We start from the raw sequence: 21,771 nt of genomic DNA on the forward strand, positions 1-21,771 counted from the left end.
AAGGCAAAGTGACTACCAGACTTATTTTTTAAGCTGATTTATATGTACACATATACACATACACAGTGTATCTTGGTATTCATTCCATATCTATATATATGCTGTGTATAGATCCGACTCATTCTTTCTAATGGCTTCTTGATATTAAATTCTGTTGAAGTATCATAATTTAGTTAGCAAGTCCCTATTGATGGACATTTCAGGTGGTTTTCAGTCTTTCACTCTTACTATGTTGCATTAAATATCCTTGTACATACACTTTTACAAGTGCATGTTTATCTGTAGGGGAAATACCAGGACTGCTGGGTTAAAGGGTATTTTGTTTTTATTAAGTTAAAATAGTAATTGAATTCAATCAATACATTTAATAAAATTAATTTTATTAACATTTTGACAGATTTGCCAGTTGACCCCCATAGAACTTATACTCATTTTGTACTCCCATCAGGTGGTTTTTCTGTGCTTTTTCTAACACAGTGTATTATCAGATTTAAAAATTTTTGCTAGTTTGCTGCTGAGTGAAAAATGGTATCTCACTGTATTTTTTCAATTTTAAAAAACTTTTTTTACCTGAAACTAATGTAATATTACATGTCAATTGTGTCTCAGAAAACACCCAAAATACTAGGGGGGAAAAACCTTTTTTACAGTATGTTAATACATATAGTAAAGTGCAATTCAGTGGATTTTTATATATGGCTACACAAGTGTAATCACCATGATTAAGATATAGAACATTTCCAGCACTGCACCCTAGAGCTCTCCCTATGCCTTTACCAATCAATACCAAACACCCACCCTGCCCCTGAATCCACCCAGAATTAAGTACCATTCTGATTTGTAATATCATACATTAGTTTTGCCTCTTTTTGAATTTCATATAAATGGAATCATAGAGAATTTACTTTCATTTTTGGCTTCTTTCTTTTTTTTTTTTTTTTTAATTTTCACATGTTTTTATTCCATTAAAAGCAAAACAAAATCTAAATCCATACTCATAGAACAGAATACACTTATTTAAAGTTTTGACAGTGTGAAAAATTAAAGTTTGTATATTTAATCCAAACTTTAACATGAGTATTCTCTTGTAAGGCGATTTCTTTCCTTTAATAAATAATATATTAAAATATATATTATTCTGGAAGCAAATCACCTCCTAACTGTTCATCAGCAAAATCATCCTCGTTGACTCTCTTTTTGGGTCTTTCTATTTGCGGGCCAAGTGGATCCACATAGGAGGCATCTAGCTCCTTGTTACTGCTGCTCTCATAAGGCTCGTCTGTCCCAGGCAGGGCTCGGAGCTGGGTGCTGAGCCGCTTGCCTCTGCTACCGGGGCCACAGTTCTGGCCACTGTCACTGCCAGCGCTCCTGTCTCTCCTGCCATGGGGACCCCCGCTGCCATCCCTGCCAGACTTGATGCGCTGTTCCCTGATTTCCTTCATTTTTTCCAATCTCTTGAGTTTTGTTGCATATTCTTGAACTTCTTTTAATCCAGTGTCTGTGCAGAGATGTACCAAGAAACGTAGACATTCAACATTTTCTGGAAAATTTCTGTGAATATCTTTGTAAGTATCTAATGCTTTTTGGTAGTTACCACTTCTTCTAAAACAACTAGCTACCATCAGCTGCCATTTCACCTGTGTAGGCTGTATAAGAGAAGCTCTTTCAAAGTACTGAATGGCTTTTTCACAAAACTGGGTGTCAATGTAATAGGCCGCAAGCCACTCGTTGACTTCAGTGTTGGACGGGAAATACCTATATGACTCATAGTAATATTGGAATGCTTGGGATTTATCCCCCTCAGTGTCATATAATCCTCCCAGTTTAGACAAAGCTCTGAAGTCAGTTGGAACAACAGTGATCAGCTGCATTAACCATTCCATAGCTTGATTGGGATCTTCCATTAATTCGTATACATTTGCTATCTGGTAAAGGACTTGGGTGCTGTCTCTTAGGATTGTGTGAAGTTTCAGGAAACAGTCCAAAGCTTCATCAAGCTGGTTTAACTTCTTATAGGTAAGGCCAATATTATAAAGTGCTTTAGTACAAGAAGAATCATTTCTCAGAGCCTCATTTTACAATTCAGCTGCCTTCTCATAATCACCATTTGCAAAAACTGTATTCCCTTTCTTAGTAAGAGCTGACGGATTATATCTGTCAGAGTTCACAGCTAAATCTGCATAGCTACCGGCTTCTGCAAATTCATTTTCCAAATAATACAGGAATGAGAGGTTGGGTGCAGCTGCACTCTTCACTCTACTGTCCTTTTTTTCAAACATTTTTAAAGGTCTCTACAGCTTGATTAAAGTCCTTTTGTCTTAGGTAGGTAAGTGCGTTATTTCCAGATCATTTGCCAGCTCTACATACTGAGAAGCTTTCACAACTTCAACACACCAATCATAACCTACAGCAAAAGATGTTTCAGTTACAGGAGCAATGAGTTTTGCTCATGATGTCATGGTGTATTTTTCTGCCATGTCTTTCCTTTCACGTTCCATTTGCCTTAGATGATCATTTTTTATAGATGCAATCACTAAATTAGTATGTGGGTCATCACTTGGTGAAATGTATTTATCATCTTCATCAGTTTCTAATGGAACAGCAATCAAGTTTTGGAATGCCTTCTTCATTTTTTTCTCGATCTCCAACAGCAAAGTAACTAAGAATTAGGTTGAAGGCTGCCTTCAGGTTTGGTGCCATACTCACTATGTGCTCAAATAAATTCATGGCATCTGAATACTGCCCAGTTTTTTTTGTTTTTTTTTAAATTTAAATTATTTATTTATTTATTTATTTATTATTTATTTTTGACTGTGTTGGGTCTTCGTTTCTGTGCGTGGGCTTTCTCAAGTTGTGGCAAGTGGGGGCCACTCTTCATCGCGGTGCGCGTGCCTCTCACTGTTGCGGCCTCCCATTGCGGAGCACAATATCCAGATGCGCAAGCTCAGTAGTTGTGGCGCACGGGCTTAGTTGCTCCGCGGTATGTGGGATCTTCCCAGACCAGGGCTCGAACCCGTGTCCCCCGCATTGGCAGGCAGATTCTCAACCACTGCGCCACCAGGGAAGCCCCCTGCCCAGTTTTAATAAATGTAACTCCAATGTTCTGCATAATTTTAATCCTCATTTCTTTATGGACACTTGGAATTTGATCTAAGGCTATTTGGTAGAATTTAATGGCTTTGGAATAATTTCTTTGCTTTAAATAAATATTCCCCATATTCACTTTCAACCGTCCTGCATTGCTAAACATCTTATTTTTCACTATAACTTGATAGGTGTTTGGTGCTTCAGCACACATTTCATTAGCTGAATATTGACTGGCCAAGTTGAAAAGAACTGATTAAGTTAAATCCAAATTGATGTTTTCTGGACTTGTAACTTGTTCTCCTTGTCTCACCAGGACTCTCTCTTTTCTTCCTGCATCTTTTGCCTTTTCTAAGGCCAATTTTAAGTCTCCACGACTGTTAGCAATACAGCTTTCTTCTCTAATTGTCTCGTCTTTTCTTCTCGGCTGTCTTCGTTCCTGGCCTCCAGGGGCGGTGCAGGGCCCCACGCCTGACCGAGAGGGTCGAACGCAGAGCCTCTCAAAGCTGCTTTGGTAAAACCAGCTGCCCTCACTGCTGTCATGGGTCTAGTAACTCCATCCTGAAGAGCCCCTGCCATTGGTCTTCCCACTGACGATGCCAGGGATGTCTTGGACCCATACCCAGTAGCTACAGGTCTAGCAACCGCTGTGCTTGGTCTTTTAGCAGTTACGGGAGGTCTTCTGCCATGACTAGTTCTCACAGCTTACTGAAAAGCTGTGTCATTCTCCAGTTGCTCGGCATCATAGGTTGGATTGTAGTCATTATAGCCAGACTAAAGATCATCTTCATCTGTCTCTGGGGCCAGGTGTCCATTTTGCATCATTTGTACCTCCGTGAGAGGGGGCCCGAGCTCGTGCCTCCTTGGAGCCTTGCCGGGGATTTCGGAGCTTCGCGTTGCGAACTCGGGGTCGGGGGGCTTGAGGGCCGCGCGCGGCTTCGGGCGGGGGGGGGGGGCAGGGGCACGGGCCGGGGGCAGAGCCCCCGCGCCCTGCCCCCATGGCCCCCTTGGAGGGCGGCAGGCACCCGCGCCGCCCCGAGCCCTGTCCCGCCTCGCGGCGAGGTGAACCGCGTGACCGTGATCGCGGCGGGGCCGGCGCGGCCTTTCTGGGGCTCGGCAGAGAGCTGCGCGGTCGCAGCGCTGCCACGCGCGGATCCCTTGGCTTCTTTCATTCAGCATTTTGTGGGATTCATCCGTGTTGATGTCTATAGCGCTAGTTCTTTTTATTCCTGTTTCCAGTATTTGACTGTCATGAGTGAAATTGCTATGAATGTCATTTTACAGTCTTTTGGCACACATATACTGTTTTCTTTTGGACATATAGCTAGGAGTAGAATTACCGGGTCATATGTTAGCTTACGTTTCGCTTCAGTAACTTAACGCCAGGCTATACTGAATAGTTTTCCAAGTGGTTGAACCAATTTACTTTCCCACTAGCAATGTATGAGAGTTCCAGTTGTTTCACATTCTCACCAGTACTTGCTATCCTCAGTCTTGTAAAATTTAGCCATCCTGGTGGCTATATAGTAGTATCTGTCTGGTTTTTATTTGTTCCCTGGTAACTAATGAAATTGAAAACCTTTTCATATGCCATTTGGATATCCTCTTTTGTGACATGATCATTCAAGTCTGTTGACCATTATTTTTATTGAGGTATGGTCTTTTTTCTAACTGGCGTATAGGAGTTGTTTATTCATTCTGGTTAGGAGCCCTTTGCTGGTTATATGTGCTATATGTATATATGTTAGCATATGTGTAGAAATATCTTCTCCCTATCTGTGCTTTACCTTTTCACTCTCTTAATAGGTTTTCTTTTAATAGAATTAGTTAATTTTAATGAATTCTAATACACAATTTTTAAAAATGATCAGTGCTTTTTATTTCCTATTTAAGAAATCTTTGCCTGTTCCAGGAATTGTTTTGTAGAAGCAAAATATTGGCTAGAATTATTTTCCCTCAATCACATTATGTTTGGAACAGTGCTGAAATAAGGTGATAGTTAAGAAACCTTGCCCTGTGCATTGCTTTCTCAAAGGTAATAATTAACAGCAGTGGTTTTCCATATGAAAAACACTAGACAAGGTACTGAATCTGTCTGGACCTCAATTTGCTCATATGTGAAATAAGGACAACATAAAGGTTTTACCTTAAAGTGTTGTTGTAAGAGTTAAATGAGATAGTCTGTGAACGTCTGTTAGCACAACATTCAACACAGAGGTTAAGTACTTTGCAAGTGATAGCTATTATTAGTGTTGTGTGTTACAGTTTAGAAAGCAATTTTACTGCATTTCAGGATGCATGAATTTCAGGACAACCCGGTCATATTCATATGGTTTTACTTTTGCTTCTTGGTATGGCGTAAGAGGCTTTAACTCCCCCCCCCCCCCCCCGCTTCTTTCATATCAAGCCTTAGCTCTTATTATCCTTCTTATGATGTAACCATATCAAACTCCATTCTGTTTGCAAAACCTATCCTGATGTGTTATCTCTCTGTGGTTCTCCACTACCTCTTATTTTATTCTTCTCTGTGTGAGGAGCTCCTTCAGTTCTACTTGAATTATAACTCTCCTATTAAGACTTTCTTGACCTTCTCGTGACAATGTCATGCTTAGTTCTGTGCTTTCTACGTACTTTATCTAGAGACTATTAACATTTGTCCATTTAATGTGACTAAGTGGAGCCTTCTTATTTTGTTTGTATTTTAAGTATATATGTTTCTTCTACTAAGCCATGAGCTTTCTAAGGGCTAGAGCTGTGTATGACTGATCTGTGGATTTTCAATGCCTGTACCAAGTCCAGAGTACTTGTATTAAGTCCTTGTTGAGTATTCATGTAAGAAATGTGTGAATAGAAGTGAATGAATTTCTTTTAAACATCTTTAGGTGAAACTAAAGAGCCACTTGAAATCTCTACATTAAAACAAGATATGCATGTTTCACAAGATAGTTTAACAGCTGGAGTGGAAGAAATTAGATCTGTAGACATCATTAATATGCTGCTGAAATTTGAAATCAAAGAGGTGTGTAATTTTCTTCTGTTTTTATTAAATGAGGTGGATAAATAATGGATATTTGGAATTACCTCTAATAAAGTAAACTTGCAGATTATTGATGTGGATAGAAAAAGCTTACAAAGGCTATTTGTAATTTGTATGTAGAAATAATGTTTAAAAATTTGAGAGTTTGCTGAAGATGAGTTATATTTGGGGGATATGATATTTACAGAGAAAATGGTAATATGCCCTGTAACTGGCTTTTCAAATAATTTTAGGACAGTTGGAATGTGTCCTGCTTTGGATTTTATATAGGGAAGGCAGGAGAGGGAAAAATGACAGAGAAATTCTTTGCAAATATTAGAAACCGTTAATAGAATAAAACACAATATGCCTACATTTAAAGCATGTTATATTACCATTACCTGCTTTCCATCTGCAGATTCTTAAGGAAGGGTTAAATGAATTTTCCTCTTCTGTGTTCACACACATAACAGATATTCATTGCATGTACTAAGTGCTAAGGATACAGAAGTAAAAGACATAAACTCTGAACTCAAACAAGAAAACAATTAAAATTTTTGTTAAGTACTCCCGTTAAAAATGTGCCCAGGGAGCTTGTGGCAGTGATGGTAGGAAGAGGGCATCTAAGCAGTCTGAAAGAGTCAGGGAAGATTACCTGGAGGAAGTGAGATTTAGTTGAATTTTTAAAGAAGAAGATACAGTCTGAGAAAAGGAGTTTAGGAAAGGGGCTGGGACAGGGTAGAAAGAGGGACAGGCATACACGTGTGTATGTGGGAAAGCATCGCGGATACAGGGACTTAGAAGAACTTTCTCCAAAATCCCTTCATCGTTAAATAGCTGTGTAGAGGTTATGTTCTATCTTTGAGTCAAAAATAATAAACTTTTAAATAAATGAGTGCTACTTTTTTGATCTGAAATATATGTTTTGAAACTAACTTCCTTCATGCTAAACATCTGCTGTTTTTCTGGTTAATGTTACAGTTATTGAAGATTTTTAGGCTTTGATAATTGAAACATTGATAAATGAATAATTCTATTTGCAAATGGGTTTCATTAACATATGTACATAGAAAACCTATAAGTCCTTTTTAGTATCATTTGTAATACATATAATTACAGTTCCCTTCCCTTAGGACAGTGATTAGGGTGGGGGGAAGCAATTTGCATCCTCCCCTCAAGCTGATAATTGGCATTGTCTGAAGACATTTTTGGTTGTCACTGTCCAGAGAGAGAGTGGGCTACTGGCAGCCAGTGGGTAGAGGCCAGTGATGCCACTGAACAGCCTACAGCGCATGGGACTGCTCCCCAGTGGAAAGAATTATCCAGCCCCAGATGTCAGTGGTGCCAAGGTTGAGAGACCTTGCCTTAGGAGTAGTTTAAAAATTGACTGTTTATCTCAGACTTTCAGATCTAGTCTGACACCATCCATCAGACTAGGACTTCTGGGAATTAGGCAGAACAACTTTTTTTTTTCATAACTATCTTGAAATCCATTAGAATACAGTGACAGTGCTTTAGAAGTCTGAACAAGTAAGTGGACCTTCCAAAGTAAATAACCCTAGGTAATTTCCAGGCACAAATAGAAGTGAACATCTTTATGCTGTGTGAATATTTTGATATATCATTCTGGATGGTTATTAAATTGTTAATTTATCTTCAATGTATATTAGTGAAATAGTTTGTGGTAATAATGGTACCTTTTGCTAGGTCGTGATTACTTTGATGGAAAAAGCAGAAAAGAAAGGAAGGCTTTTACATGAACTAAATGTCCTGCAGCTTGGACTGGAAGCTAGAGTTAAAGCCTACGACCTGACTGCTGAAGCTTATCTTAAAAAAATTAGTATGCGATGCTTTGAGTTCACTGGTAAGTGTGAAGTATAGTTTCTGTAAATTGTGCATGTAATAGGCAGATGGTCATTACCTTTTTATCAACATGAAGCATATTTATTAGTGTCACCATAATTATTTAGTTAGTTTAAATTTATTACATTAATACGAAGTAATTTGATAGTTAAAATTCATTATGTAGTTATTTATCATAAAGTAAGTCTATATCTAAATATTTAGCACAAAGTAGAATATATCTAAAAGAAAAATGAGGCATATGTCTTCAGTACATAACACTCCAGTACTTATGGAAGGCAACATTACATTATAACTGTGCTCTGAGAACAATACCCAGGTATAGAGCCCAGGGACCCTTTTTGAAAGGTGAGTTAATTTACTAGGAAGTAACTTTTTTCTTTGGTTTTTTATTTATTTTAAAATTACGTAAGTGTTTTTTATTTGTGTTTAATGACGTTAATATATACTTGTAAAAAATAAAAATTAAACAACCCAGAAATATATAGAGGAAAAATTTAACATCACCTTGTGGTCTCTTCAACCTTTCAAATTCACTTTCTAAATTGCACCAAGCCAACTCTTAAAGTTGGTGTGGGTGTTTAAAGTTTATAGGAACTCTATGGGGTAACTTTAAGTAAAGCAAACTTGTATTGAGAATAATCGCTAGTTTAAGTATTTTATAGCTTTGTTCTTTAATATATTATGATTTGTTCAAATAAGTAATACCAGTAGTACCAAATGTTATAGCATTTATAATTGGCCAGTGCTGTTTTTTTTGTTTTTTTGGAGTTTCTTTAATTTTTTTTTTTCAGAGCCAGCTTTATTGAGATACGATTTATATACAGTAAAATTCACCCTTTTTAGCGTACAGCTCTGAGTTTTGACAAACGTATATTTGTGTAACTGGCTGGTCTGTTTTTAAATACATTTGAAATGTCTAAACGACTTAATAATGAATCTACCCTCTCTTTTTTCTCTTTTAGACTCGAAAGGAGAACCTCTTCACATTATTAACTCTTCTAATGTAACAGATGAGCCCCTTCTGAAAATGTTATTGAAAAAGGTAGTTTCATTTCTAGGATTCTCTTTAATATTTGCATATATGAAATTATGTCATTCCCCTGTATATAATATCTTGGTTTTCTCCCCTAAAATTTTTCATCCTAAAACTGGTTGATTATAGTGATTTATGCAAGCATCTGACAATCCTGGATAATTTCAATAAACTTCTGAGTTAATCCTATGTTTTTGAATAAGTAGATGTATACAAAGTTCCATTGTAGTTTGAAGCAAAATCTGTTATTATCTAGATACACTGACAGTTTCCCCTACCTTTACCATTTCCTCCCAAGTAGGATAAGGAGTTTGGGTTTTTGCTTCTGTAGAATATAAGTGCTTATGTGGTCATGTTTTTGGCATGTTCTTCTTTGCCTTTAAGAAATATGTTCATAGTGTTTTCATACATACTTTGAAAAGTAAAGAATATATATATATTTTTTCAGTGTGTGAATTTTTAGTGTTTGCAACCCAGTGGCTTTATCCTCCATTATTTGTAGGCAGACAGTGATGGACCAGAATTTAAAACCATCCATGACAATACCAAACAAAGACTTCAGGTAAATCTTTTCGAATTCCCTCTAAGGTTAGATTATAGTAATGATTAAATCTAGCTTCAAAGCCATCTTCAGTTGTGAGATTGTGAGCTCTAAAATTAGAATAAGGGTGGTGATAATAATAGGTTTAATTTTGTAGATAAAAGAAATGGGTGGAGAGTTGAAATAAAGTTATTACAAAAGTTGACTTGATTTCCTAAAAGGCTCCTTGTTTCCCAGATATAAATTAATGATTCCTTGTTGTACACAAATAAAATATTTTTTAAGGAAATTTTGTTCACTATGGTTATTTGGCGTAGTGTTGATGGAAGCATTAAACATTTGAATTAATTGGCTTTAGGATTAGAAAAAAATTAAGGGTAAGGCTAAAAGTATGGCTCAGTACAGACATCGGTCACCATCCATTTGAGTGTGTATAGTCTGTCTTGGGACCACCTGTAAGGGGACCAACCAACCTAAGGCTGATAATACTTCCTGTATCTTTACTTAAAGCCTATCAAGTTCCGTTGAGGTTAGAATTATCGTTTGGGTGTGGGAGTGGGCAGTGTTGGTTTATTGTCTGGTAAAGGTTAACAAAGTAATAGTGAGTTCTTTCTCAAAAAAAAAAGTCCTTAGTTGAACTCTTCTTGTGCTACTTGTATACGTTGAGGTTTGACATAAAAATGTTTCCATATCTGAAATCTGCCTCTCTAATTGTTCATTATCTTAGGTTTCATTTTCATCCTTAAACTTAGTTCTGCATTTGGAAGCTTTACTGTCCTTCATGGATTTTTTATCATCTGCTTTTCCATCCTCTGAACTTTCTAAGAAGGAATCGGAGCTGAAGCCACTTACGGGGGAGTACAGGAGTATCATTGCGAAAACTGGTATTAACTTTTGAGTCATGGTTTAATACTTTCTATCTGAACTTTAATAATCATATAATAACATGTATTTTCAAGCTAAGATAACTGTTTATCACCTTTATGTTTTAGCTGCTTTGACAGATTAGGTTGGTTTCAAAAGAAAGCAGATTTTATCCCTATGGTATAATAGGGTAATTTAGTGAGAGATTTTAAATAAGTGTTTAATATTTACCACGTATTTATATTTGATTTCACTGCCTAGCTTTTATGTAAAATAAAGTTGTATATACTTTGCATTGATGTCTCTGTACCCTTCACTCCAGTGAAAGTGAGGAAGGAAGTAATTAAAATATGAACACAATCATGTGTAGTAACAAAGGCCCATGTCAGTCAGTCAGTTAAAACTACCTGGTGCTCAACAGTTTTCAGCTTTGCAAAACACAAAAGGAACAATCTCATGGAAGAGACAGACTCACTTTGGTTTCTAACCAAAACTGTATTTAAGTTACATAGAGATGTGGGCACATGCCACAATTTGTGCCGTGAAATATTAGATGTGGTGTAGCGTGAGTGAACATGTGCCTCTTTTTAAGCCAAATATCATTTTAATTATTTTTCTTTCATGTCATATGATGTGAGTATCTAACGTCTGGTAATTTAATTTTCAGACCGTTACCTAGTTGTATTATATCTATATTACTGGCATCTTTAAAGTGAAAACTGTTAGTAATATTAGATCTGATACAAGGATGAGATTTTTTTTTTAACCAGGGAGCAGAGCAGTATTTTTGCATTAAACTAGAGTAAAAGAGTTTTACCTTCTTCGTCTTTAATGTACTTGTTACATTAATATCCATGGAAATACTTACATAACATATACATACATACACACGCACACACACACACACAGTTGAATAAATGAAAAAGCAATGTTTAAGCTCACAATAAACTACAAAAAATAGTAATCCAAAGAAACAATCTTCTAGTTATGCCAAATAGCTGTTTTTTATGGTTTGATTTTGCTACTTTAAATCTTAAAGGAAAAAAAAAACCCTTTTATCATCTCGGTGATTAAGGACTGATGTCCCCATACTTTTACAGTTTTATAGGAAAAAGTGTTTCCTTTAGTCAAGACAGATCTCTAGGAAATTATATCTTAAATTTATCAATCAGGACCTAGATTAAGGGAATCCATTTGATTGTGATTTTTATACACATGTGCACAGACACAAATACACGTTATAAAATAATTTTTTGTTTTTTTCTTAACTTTAGCCCTTTATGTTCATTTCTTATAGAACTTTTTTTAGGATTCTTCATGGAGAAACATAATCTAGGGAAGTTGTCTCTATAGTTAATAAAATGTATGTGTCATAGTTAATAATACATATTTTACTAAGTCATCACTATTACAATTTTTCATGAAATATTTTTCTTTGATCTAATATATGATATGAAAAGCAGTTCCAAATTAAAATTTAGCTCTAATGGAATCTTAGAATTCTAATATAGGGGGTTTCCTTTTTACCCACAAGAAAAATTATAGTAAGGTTTCCATCTAGCAAAATTATACTTATAAGGTGCTAGTAAACGTTGCCTTTATTTTTAATTTGGATGGAAATATGCTACTTTCTGTCTGATTGGCATTTGAAAATTGATTTAAAAATAATATTAATTATATGTAATCTTAATGGAGACCTTTTTGGTTCTTCATAGTTGATAATGTACTTTTATTTTAGTGATTTTGGGATTATTTTATGTTATATCATCTTTGCACTTTGCTAATCACTAGAATTCTATTACTTTTCAGTATCCAGCAACACTTCTCAAGATGATGTGTTTGATTTAAAGGTCATAGCTGAATTAAATGCATTTAATGTCTTTGTCTGTGATCGGAAGTGTAATATTGCAGATATTAGAATACATGGTAAGTAATTTTTTCTTAGTGTAGGTATTTCTGTTTCTTTACATAGACCTTCAGGAAGAATAAGCTTGTTGCATGGTAGAGTTCTCATGAGTCGTCTTTTGGTTTACTTATATTGAAGAGTCTTGCAAACTTTTCAGAGATGTGCTTTGAAATGTTAGAAGTAAATTTGTTATGATTCATGACTGATGTGAGACATTCCTTATATTTAAAAAATTTTTCAGAGTAAGTCTAAGGCTTAATCTCATGTTCTGTTTGCATTTTCAGAATAATATAACTTTAAACTGAGAAATGAATATCATAACATCTCACTGAGTAAAGGAAATGTCATTATCCTGTTTCCCTTGTCTTTTGTGCTTATATAGCATCAGGAAAAGAAGTTTCTAAAAGAAATTTTGTAAGCTTTACTCATCATCAGCCTGATATAAAGATGAGTTCAGATTATACCATGGGTTCTGGAGCCAGACTGCCAAGGTTCAAATTTTGGCTCTAACACTTACTGGCTGACCTTGAGCAAATTAATTAACGTTTCCGTGCCTGAGTTCCTGCTTCTATAAAATGGAGATAGTTATAATAATTATTCATGGGATTGTTATGAGGATTAAGTTTACAAATTTACATGTATTAAGAAAAGTGCCTGGTATGTACATAATAAGCAGTTAACAAGGGGTTAGAAAATCAGTTCGGTTCAACGAATGTTACTGAGTATCTATTTATGCATAGCATGGTAATGATTTAGGTTCATTCTTGGGGCTTAGCTGTAGGCATTCTCTCAGTCACTCTGAGGAGTGGTTTTAGAAATCATGCCTTTAGAAATTATGAGAATGACAAACATTTTTTTGGAGAGAAATTTTAAAAGATTGTGTTTTAGATACAGTTTACTGTAGAAAGAATAGTATTTATTCATCAAATTATATTTATTTATGTTTAGTTTTTAGAGTAATAGTTTTCATTATATAATGTCTGTAAAATAACTGTTTAACAAATGTTAGGTGTCATCATAAATGACCAATTCTGATCTTACTAATAATGCACAGGATACTTGTGTTTGGAGACCTGTGATTAATTTTCTTTGACATTTGATTTCTTTTGTTTTAAAATTTCCGCAAAGTTTATGTATGAGATGCTTCTAGCACTTAAAGATATTATAATCTTTCTTAGTGTCTCATACATAGAAGTTGTTACCTTTGGGACTTCCCTGGCAGTCCAGTGGTTAAGACTCTGCGCTTCCAGTGCAAGGGGCGCGGGTTCTATCCCTGGTCGGGGAACTAAGATCCCACATTTCCACATGCCACTTGGTGTGGCCAAAAAAAAAAAAAGAAGTTGTTACCTTTAATATGTCTAATAGTGAGCGATTTTTATCTATTCTCTATCTTGGTAGTATATTATTGAATTAAAAACCACTAAATTAGTTCACTTGGATTAGGTGAAAAGTGTTGTGTTTCCCACAGGAATGGATGCCTCTATTTCTGTGAGGCCAAAGCAGACCGACATGTTTGCCAGACTTAAGGACATCATAGTTACGAATGTTGATTCGACTTCCATTCACAAAAAGGTAATTAAAAGATACGTTTCTGGGGGCTTCCCTGGTGGCGCAGTGGTTGAGAATCTGCCTGCTAATGCAGGGGACACGGGTTCGAGCCCTGGTCTGGGAAGATCCCACATGCCGCGGAGCAACTGGGCCCATGAGCCACAACTACTGAGCCTGCGCGTCTGGAGCCTGTGCTCCTCAACAAGAGAGGCCGCGATAGTGAGAGGCCCGCGCACCGCAATGAAGAGTGGCCCCCGCTTGCCGCAACTAGAGAAAGCCCTCGCACAGAAACGAAGACCCAACATAGCAATCAATCAATCAATAAATAAATCTTTAAAAAAAAAAAAAAAAAAGATACGTTTCTATATTGAAATTTATTTTTGTTTTTTGGGGCTTGAGTTACCTTTAATCATTTGTTCAGTGTATATTTATTATCTGTCATGTGTCAGGCATTTTGTTAGGGAGTTAGCATGAATATGGTCATCATCTGCTTTCACAGTGTATATAGACTAGGTGATTTGTAAAAGTTATTTCTAATCAATTAAGTGATTGATATCTCCATTGATAAAACTTTCTTTATAGATATAGGAAAAAGTTATTGTCAAGTTAAATGTTTTTAACTAATAATTTGTTGAAGGTTGAATTTAAGTGATGCTTCTTTATATATCAAGGATTCTGTAATAAGGAAACTTATTTATAATACAGTGATACAGCTCTTTTGATATAATAACCAGTTAATTTAATACTTTTAGGCTGTCTCTATTTTGGGAGATGAAGTCTTTAGGTTCCAAATGACTCTTTATCCAGACGCCACAGAAGGAAAGGCCTATGCTGATATGTCTAAAGTAGATGGCAAACTTACTCTCAAAGTGGGTTGTATTCAAATTGTTTATGTTCATAAATTCTTCATGTCTCTTTTGGTAAGTTTATTTTTTAAATATATTTATTTCTCATTGACACCTAAGTATCTTTGCCTATACATCTGAACCTAGGTAGTCAAAATCTTTACTAATAGGGCTGTGTGCTAAACTTCCAAATGCTGAATAGAATATTACAATTAAGGAAATCCTTTACATGATGGATAACTAAATGAATTTTTATCATTGTTTTGAACCTATGAATGATCATTCTTTAACATTTCCATAGTTATATATTTTGAAAGTACTTTCTGATGTTTTAATTAGGGCTTTTCAGTGTTATTGTTTTATGAGAGACCCTTAAAAGGTATTTAGCGAAAAGAATCTTTTAAGGAGGTCATCAGGCATTTGAAGGACTAATACTGGAACTTACAGCTTTTGATTATAATTATGATCAACAAGGCCATAAAACTTTTTTAATTATTTATTTCCATGTAAGTGTCATGGGCTGAAGAGTTTAATTTGCCTTTGCCTCTTAGCAGGGCTGTTAATCAAAGCTTTTAAGTTATGGATTTCTATTTAAACCATCATGTTTTATTTCTCTGGGAAGTAATTTATTTGGAGGGGGGTTAGTTTAATAAACTAAATAAACCATTTGTGTTATTAATGGAAGAATATTGCTTCCAATTATTTTCTCCATTGGGAAAAATCTTTCTGTTTTTAGTTGAAATTGAGGTGAAAGGCATCTCACTCTAAATAAAGAATTTTTGACTCTTATTAATGATTGCAAGATTGTAAACGCTTCAGCACCTTTGCTCATGTTAGAGTACACTTAAGAAAAGAACCTTTAGAAATAAGCGGGCAAAACCTTAGTTTCTAAAACTAAGGACTAAAACTAATAGACTTTATTCCTATGACCTAGAGGTACAGAATTAAAGCAACTTGGGAGATGTAAAGAGTTCTCCTTCATCTTTTTATTTAAGTTTGAATTAAGATGACAACATTCTTGAGTAAAAGGGATATTTTAAAAAGTATTGTTACCAAAATTTGTCAAAAAACAAATAATTCTGAAATGCATAAAGTGAAAGTTAAAGGATTCTTTCTTCCACTTGTTAATTATCACAGGGTGTATCTTTCTAGACTTTACTCCATGCACACAGTCATAAATAACGTCTATTTTATATCACCTCTTTTATTTAGTTTTTCTTTCTTAAAGTTTTTCCTTTTAAAAATAAATCCTGTTTTGGGGGAACTCTAAATACCAGTATTTTCCAACAGAACTTCCTCAACAATTTTCAAACCGCCAAAGAAGCTTTGAGCACCGCTACAGTCCAGGCTGCAGAAAGAGCTGCTTCCAGCATGAAAGACTTGGCTGAAAAGAGCTTCCGCCTTTTGATGGATATCAACTTGAAAGCACCAGTTATTATCATTCCTCAGTCTTCAGTATCACCTAATGCTGTTATAGCAGATCTGGGTTTAATCAAAGTTGAAAACCAATTTAGTGTAGTTTCTGTGGAACAGCATTCTCTTCCCCCAGTCATTGATAAAATGAACATCCAACTCACTCAGCTGAAGCTGTCCAGGTATAAATATATAATCCAATGGCAAATTACTTACTAGAGGTAGAATTTTCATAAAACCTTTGCCAGGGGTAAAACACTCTAGTGATTTATGGTTCTTATTCCTTATTTCTTCTAATTATGAAACCTTGACTGTTGGTTTTCGGTTAGTGGTTTATGATGGTGGATCTCATAGAATCTACCTTTTGTCTTACTAAATTTATAACGTGTTTTTTTTACTCTATAAAAATTTCCTATTATAAAATTATAGTTTACTCAATAATACTTAATTTAGATTTATTTTTGTTTATTTATTTGCTCTGCACATCGCTATTTTCATTTCTGTACAGAGACAAAGACTTCTTAAAATGTAATAAAATTTAAGATTTATTTCTCATTTCCAAACCTTGTCACATTTAGGAATTCTCAGTAAGATATCTAATGGATTATCAAATCCAAATGGGAAAGTGTTTGCTCTGTTGAAGGACAAGAGTAACTTATTTGGTGGTTCAAATGTTTGTTGGCAGGCAGGCTAGATATGAGTGTTATAATATGCTTGTTTAACTTCTAGGTTTGGTGAGTTTTTCCCTTTGAGTTTGGAGAAGTACTAATAACATAAACCTAAGGGCTAAGTAGAGTATCACTTTCTTTGTCCTCCAATTTTAGGAGGATGTAACATTTGTATGATGTTGGACTAGTTGCTATTAAATATCCTTGTGAAAGATAGTAAATAGTGCGATAGTCATACTTCATGAAATTTGTCTCTTTGAAATCAGCATTACATAGGCTTTGTTTTATATAGCTCTGCATATAAACTTGAATTATTCTGATGCAGATTGATTTGTGAAAAGAAACATGTTCTAAAAGAACTCGGATAGCAGCCTTTAGTGTTTAGAAAAATGCTCCGTGGAAACTGTTACACAATATGATATGATATGATATGATAGTCTTCATTTTAAAATGTAGATTTTAGAAATGTAAAATAAATTCTTATTTATCTTTCAGAACAATTTTGCAGGCTGGCTTACCACAGCATGACATTGAAATTTTAAAACCAGTCAACATGCTTTTATCCATACAGCGAAATTTAGCAGCATCATGGTATGTGAAAATTCCAGGGATGGAGATAAAAGGAAAACTAAAACCTATGCAGGTAAGTGTATGTATAAAATACGTGAAAATTGCTAGAGAGGCTTTTATCATTGATCACAGTGTAGTTCAAGTGGACATCAGAAGTGATAATACATTTAAAGGGAATGCTTTGTTAACTGAAAATGAAGTTATCCTAGTTTCCCACACTTTTCTTTATTTCACATTAATTGGATATTTGGTAAAACAAAGCAAGAACTCTGAGGTTAAAAGCTATGGAGTCTACAGAAAATATTATTAGTAATTTTAGAAAATTCTATTAAAGTTTTAAGGCAGTTAAATTATAAGACACTGTAAAGTGATATTTAGATACCACATTCAAAGCACCTTAGTAGTATTTTTAATGTATAGGAGCACTCTTTTATAGAAAAGTAGACATTTTCAATAGGTGAATATGTTTATTTGGTAAGCATATAAACAGCAATACTTTTTTTTTAAACATCTTTATTGGAATATAATTGCTTTACAATGGTGTGTTACTTTCTGCTTTATAACAAAGTGAATCAGCTATACATATACATACATCCCCCTATCTCCTCCCTCTTGTGTCTCCCTCCCACCCTCCCTATCCCCCCCCCGCAAGGTGGTCACAAAGCACCGAGTAAACAGCAATATTTTTAATACTGTAGTTAGCAGGTCATATGTAGGCTCACAGGAAGAGATGATACTAGTCGAAGATGGTCATGGAAGTGTAGGAATCTTATGGTTCTTGTGCGCCTGTGTGTGAAACTGTTGAAGCCAAACAGTAGGGGATAGGGAAAGGGAGGGGGTGACTGAACAGAATGTGTGAAAGACAAATAAAAATTTAGTAGTTTATGGTTTTTGATGTCTGTGATTATTTCAGAGTTAGTTCTAAGATTAATCAAGAAGGGTCAAAGGAGCAGAGTCCTACTAGGGAAGATGTTAAAATTGAAGTTTGTTGTAGGAATGAAAGATCCCTATCTGTAGTATGAGTAGATATGATATATGAAGAAGAACATCTGTTCAGGGTATTGATAGAGACTTTTCTATTCTGGAATATGAGACTGTTCTCTTAAATTCTCCCTTGCTAAGATTAGCTCCCAGAACTAATATTTGATCCTTTTCAAATATTAGGAGGTGGTGAAGTTAGCTGTTCTTCAGGCAGCTGTGATATCTTGGTTGGTGTCAAAAGTGGGAATGAATATACAAAGAAGTCCTAGGGAGTTAAAGTGACATCTATTATCTAAGGACTGGGGCTTGGAGCAAATAAGAAATCCCTGGTCATTGCCTCTTGCTAAAATATCTCCCCAGTTTCATTTAGGCTGGGAATCAGGCAATTTCCTTGGTGATAGGGACCTAACTTGGGGGACATAGGGTACTCTGGTGTCCAGAAGAAAAGATGCTGTGAATGTATCTGTGTGAATTTGTGTTTAGGTACTTGAAAAAGGCCTTTTGGACCACTATATGTGTAGGGGAAGTGTACAAAAGATGGAAGGATTAAAAGGGTTAATGGATCTTAGCAACCAGTAGCATCTTTGTTCTAGCAGCTTCCTGTTGTTGTGCAGCCACCCATGAGGTAGATGATATTATTCCTATTTTAAACATTAAGAAACTTGAGTTAGGGACTTCCCTGGTGGTGCAGTGGTTGAGAATCTGCCTGCCAATGCAGGGGACACGGGTTCGAGCCCTGGTCCGGGAATATCCCACATGCCGCGGAGCAACTAAGCCTGTGCGCCACAACTACTGAGCCTGTGCTCTAGAGCCCAGGAGCCACAACTACTCAGCCCACGTGCCACAACTACTGAAGCCTGTGTGCCTAGAGCCCGTGCTCCGCAACAAGAGAAGCCACCGCAATAAACCCTGAGGAGCCCGCACACTGCAACGAAGAGAAAGCCCGCCAGCAGCAACACAGACCCAATGCAGCCAAAAAAATAAATTTATTTTTAAAAAAAATAAATTTATTAAAAAAAAAAAAAAAAAGAAAAGAAACTTGAGTTAAGGAGGCTAAGAAACTTAGCCAGTAGCACAGCTTGAAAGTGGTATTATTGATACAGATCTGCCTGACTCAAAAGCTCTTGCTTTTTTTTTTTTTTCCTTTTTGCCACATATCCCCTTTTATAAAGGTTGGAGATTAGCAAGATACTCATATCCTGGTCTGTGTTTTGGTTTTTAAAAATTCTTTGTAGATGCATTTGTTATTCTAAAGAGGCATCATCTTGATAAGTTAAATGATTTAAGTCTGTGCAGATGCATATGTACTGAGAATAAGAGCTGCATTGCGGGGCTTCCCTGGTGGCGCAGTGGTTGAGAATCTGCCTGCCAACGCAGGGGACATGGGTTCGAGACCTGGTCGGGGAAGATCCCACATGGTGCGGAGCAGCTAAGCCTGTGTGCCACAACTACTGAACCTGCGCTCTAGAGCCTGTGAGCCGCAACTACTGAAGCCTGTGCGCCTGGAGCCGGTGCTCTGCAGCGGGAGAGGCCACCGCAGTGAGAAGCCCACGCATCGTGACGAAGAGTAGCCCCCGCTCACCCCAACTAGGGAAGGCCCGTGTGCAGCAACGAAGACCCAACACAGCCAAAAATAAATAAATTAAATTAAAAACAAACAAACAAAAAAGAGCTGCATTGCAGGAGAGCATCTTTTTCCTTCTTGGTGGAGACTGGAAACTGAACAGCATTCTTCCTGTATTGAGTTTGGAGGAGAGTAAATAATGTGGAGGAGAAATCCGGTAGTGGATGAAAAGAGAGAGAAGCAGAATGGAGATGAGGAACTAGGGAGAGGGGAGAGGGACACAGGTCCAGGAACAGGACAAGATAGATAGTAGCAGTTAAGGCAGGAAGAAGGGAGTACCGGAAGTAGGGGCTTGGATATGAGTGGAGGCAGATGCGTGTTTTCACACAGGAGTAATGTCTAATACTATGAAATGCTTTTATCCTGGTATTCATGGTCCCAACTTGCTTTTTTTTTTTTTTTTTTTTTTTTTTTTAGTTAGATGTACAATTAGTTAATTTGAGGGACCATAAATTAAGACATAGATATTATATTTTGCATTTTTTATTACTTTGTATTAACAACAGCCTATTGTTGCTTTCTAGGTTGCTCTCAGTAAAGATGACTTAACGGTTTTAATGAAAATTTTGCTGGAGAATCTTGGAGAAGCTTCTTCACAGCCAAGCCCTACACAGTCTACCCAGGAGGCTATAAGAGTAAGAAAAGACGTTTCCAGTAGACCTGACCACCTCAAAGGTATAAATTGATGGAGATTTTTGCTTTGATTATAGAGAAAAATTAGTGTTAATGCCATATTTATATTTAGTGTTGATTTTAGTTGTCCAGCATAATGTGGTGTGAACTGATCCAGTATTGTATTATTTACTGTGGAAAATCAGCTGGGGCTGCCTTGAAGCTCCCAAGGGAAGGAGATAGGCTCATTGCTCTAAAGGGAGGGCCCACCTCTTATTGCCTGCATGATGCATATTTGCCCTTTATTTGTGAAAGGTGAATTTGTCCAATTCAAGGGGCACTGAGGTGGTGTACTTTGAGAAAAAGCAAAGTAGGCATGCAGCATAGTAAGGTCCCAGAATAATTGAGAGAAAAGGACCTTGGTGTCATACTCAGATGACTGGTCCATAAAAAAGGAAGGTATTCTTGTTTAGTAACAGCATTACTTATCTGGCTTCATTGGGAAGTGTGATATAGTCAGATACATAAGGGAGTTTCCCAGATTATTAAAATTGAATCTTTCAAAAGCGCTGAACCTTTTAAATTCAGCCGTTTTTAAAAGATAATTTTTCTAAAATATAAGGTTTCTTTTTACTTTCTTGAACAATTATATAGAATAACTTTATAATTGCACCCTTTTCATCATTTAAAATCGTTACATGAATATCATATGTTTTATTTTAGACTGTGAATAGGTTAATATTTCCATGGCTAAAAAGAGATGAAGTGTTCCTTGTCCATATAATAAATGACCCCAGACTGCTGTGCTTTTATAACGCTCAGGTCATCAGCTGTTACTTACGACAGCAGTCGGTAAAACCGCCAGTTAATAACACTGTACCAGCACTGCTTCACCTATAGTTAGGTCTGGTGTGTTTTGAAGTCACAAAACAAATGACTAGAGCAGTGTGAAAAATAAGGTTTTTCGTTCAGGATAGTTAAGAGTACTACATGAGTTTAGTGAGGTCAGCATCTTCTCCCAGGTTTAGTTCATGCCACTGTATAGACAAATGCTAGATAAGTAGGCTGTAGCTCTGGTTAGACAGGAACTGTGTACACATGAATAAACTGTAGCAGGCAAGCTTTATGTGATTAATGATCTCATTATGTTCAGCTGTGGTCAATTCGTGTCTCTGGTTCAGGCTATACAGTTAATGTGGT

At 36.2% G+C, this 21,771-nt stretch overlaps 1 protein-coding gene and 1 pseudogene across 4 annotated transcripts in view; one reads left to right on the forward strand and one right to left on the reverse strand.

Moving 5' to 3' along the window:
* The window catches only part of VPS13C (vacuolar protein sorting 13 homolog C), a 197,130-nt gene that overhangs the window by 99,065 nt on the left and 76,294 nt on the right, over window positions 1-21,771 (forward strand). For all 4 annotated transcript variants that reach the window (XM_057542575.1, XM_057542576.1, XM_057542577.1 and 1 more), the window contains exons 36-46: window positions 5,967-6,103; window positions 7,808-7,964; window positions 8,929-9,008; window positions 9,502-9,561; window positions 10,268-10,424; window positions 12,214-12,330; window positions 13,779-13,882; window positions 14,611-14,778; window positions 15,994-16,298; window positions 17,280-17,427; window positions 20,484-20,634. In XM_057542575.1, the coding sequence (XP_057398558.1) occupies window positions 5,967-6,103; window positions 7,808-7,964; window positions 8,929-9,008; window positions 9,502-9,561; window positions 10,268-10,424; window positions 12,214-12,330; window positions 13,779-13,882; window positions 14,611-14,778; window positions 15,994-16,298; window positions 17,280-17,427; window positions 20,484-20,634 (1,584 nt within the window). The remainder of the gene's footprint in view (window positions 1-5,966; window positions 6,104-7,807; window positions 7,965-8,928; window positions 9,009-9,501; window positions 9,562-10,267; window positions 10,425-12,213; window positions 12,331-13,778; window positions 13,883-14,610; window positions 14,779-15,993; window positions 16,299-17,279; window positions 17,428-20,483; window positions 20,635-21,771) is intronic.
* LOC103016629 (intraflagellar transport protein 88 homolog) lies at window positions 1,134-3,909 on the reverse strand (annotated as a pseudogene).

Source organism: Balaenoptera acutorostrata, chromosome 3, assembly GCF_949987535.1.
Source record: "Balaenoptera acutorostrata chromosome 3, mBalAcu1.1, whole genome shotgun sequence".
Taxonomy (NCBI): domain Eukaryota; kingdom Metazoa; phylum Chordata; class Mammalia; order Artiodactyla; family Balaenopteridae; genus Balaenoptera; species Balaenoptera acutorostrata.